Here is a 1792-nt window from a genome sequence, read left to right on the forward strand (position 1 = left end):
TCCCCCCCCCCCCTCTCTAAAAGCTATTGTGCTAAAAAATATTACAATGTTGACTTTATCAATTTAAATCTAAAATTTTGAATTGCTTTATCATTTTTATCAACTATTTATTTCATACATTTATATTTTTGGAAAATTTTAAGCTTTGATTGACAAGGGTACAAACTTAAACAAACATCTTATTGATGGACAAAAAAACTGTTTTCACGTTTTAATGAAAAAAATGTCGTCAGCATAAAGTATGGTTTATAAAATTGATAAACCCTGGCGGGTGATTTTACAATTATAAATATTATTTAATGCCGTAAATTGAAAACTGAAGGAAAACAATTTAACAGGTTACAACCGGAATCAAAATTCACCCATGGTAAACAGCCAGAAATACAAAGGAATTTTGTCGAGAAATTTAGTATTTAAGAAACCCATTAGACTGCATATATATGCTAACATGCTGGCTGATAAAAAAATGGCTACAAAATCTTAAAAAATTCACCCATGGTAAACAGTCAGAAATACGAAGGAATTTTGTCGAGAAATTTAGTATTTAAGAAACCCATTAGACTGCATATATGTCCTAACAAAATGGCTGGCTGATAAAGAAAACGACTGACTGGTTAACAAATGGCTAAAACAGGATGGCTAAAAGCTACTTTCAAAACGGATGACTGTAAAATAAAATGGCGGCTTTGTAAACAAAATGGCTGCCTTGTAAACAAAATGGCTGACTGTAAACAAAATGGCTGCCAGGTAAACAAAATGGCATACTACTTAAAAAAAATTGACCGATTTTCAAACTAAATGGGCATGGCTGACAGTTAAATAAAATGGCTGACTGGTAAACAAAATGGCTGGCTTGCAAACAAAATGGCTGACTTGCAAAAAAAGGCCACAAGGCAAACAAAATGGCCGACTTTAAAAACCAACCTGAAATGATCTTGGATTTCCTCTGAATATCTGTTGCGAGGCGGAGAAAGAAACGAGGCTGAGAAGAAGCGGAGCCCTCCACATCCTAGATCCCACTAATTCAAGGTTATCACTCTCCGTTTCACTTGCAGGTTTCGAAACGATTGACCAGTCGGACAAGGAGCGCCGGCGCTTAGCTCACCAATACAGGGCGCCTGGCGCCTAAACAACTAACAATCGATCTATCAGGTATTAAATGGCTCACTAAGTAGCTGAGTTGCTGAGTATGCCGTCCATCTGTCTGATTTAAGGTATCTATCTATCTATATATCTATAAAGATCTACATATCTTTCTATAGACCTATCAATCTATCTATAGACCTATCTATCTATCTATCTATTTATCTATATATAGATCTATCAATCTATCTATAGACCTATCAATCTATCTATATACATATCTATCTATCTATCTATCTATCTATCTATCTATCTATCTAACTATCTAACTATCTATCTATCTATCTATCTATCTATCTAATAAATAGTCGCAACTATGTTTAATGTTATTGGTTCTCTACGTGTAAGACAAACCCTCTAAAACAGGGGTACTCACAAAGCAAAAGAATACGAAGACGACTGTAAAGAATTTACATTCTTTCGTCTATAAATGTTTTCTTGCATCTGTAAACTTGCTATTTTTTAATTTGGTTTAATCTTCAAAGACTATTTTTCATATATTTAAAGAGTTTTATGTTGTCATCAAAGTTGAATTCCTTGTGGGTATCCATTATTACACTTATTACAATGATATATTTAGGAGTTAAAATTGTCTTTTATTTGAACTATTTAGATAATTAAAGATTTATTTACAATAAAAATGTTTAAA

General features: G+C 32.8%; 1 protein-coding gene across 1 annotated transcript in view; it reads right to left on the reverse strand.

Annotated features, from left to right (window-relative positions):
- Positions 1–1011, reverse strand: part of LOC111717677 (uncharacterized) — a gene marked incomplete at its 5' end in the record, with an annotated part of 10833 nt that extends 9822 nt beyond the window's left edge. Inside the window, 1 exon segment of the mRNA XM_023493168.1 lies at positions 924–1011. Within this exon segment, the coding sequence (XP_023348936.1) occupies positions 924–1008 (85 nt within the window).
- Between the last annotated feature and the right edge of the window lie 781 nt (positions 1012–1792).

Source organism: Eurytemora carolleeae, unplaced genomic scaffold, assembly GCF_000591075.1.
Source record: "Eurytemora carolleeae unplaced genomic scaffold, Eaff_2.0 scaffold187, whole genome shotgun sequence".
In the NCBI taxonomy this organism is placed as follows: domain Eukaryota; kingdom Metazoa; phylum Arthropoda; class Copepoda; order Calanoida; family Temoridae; genus Eurytemora; species Eurytemora carolleeae.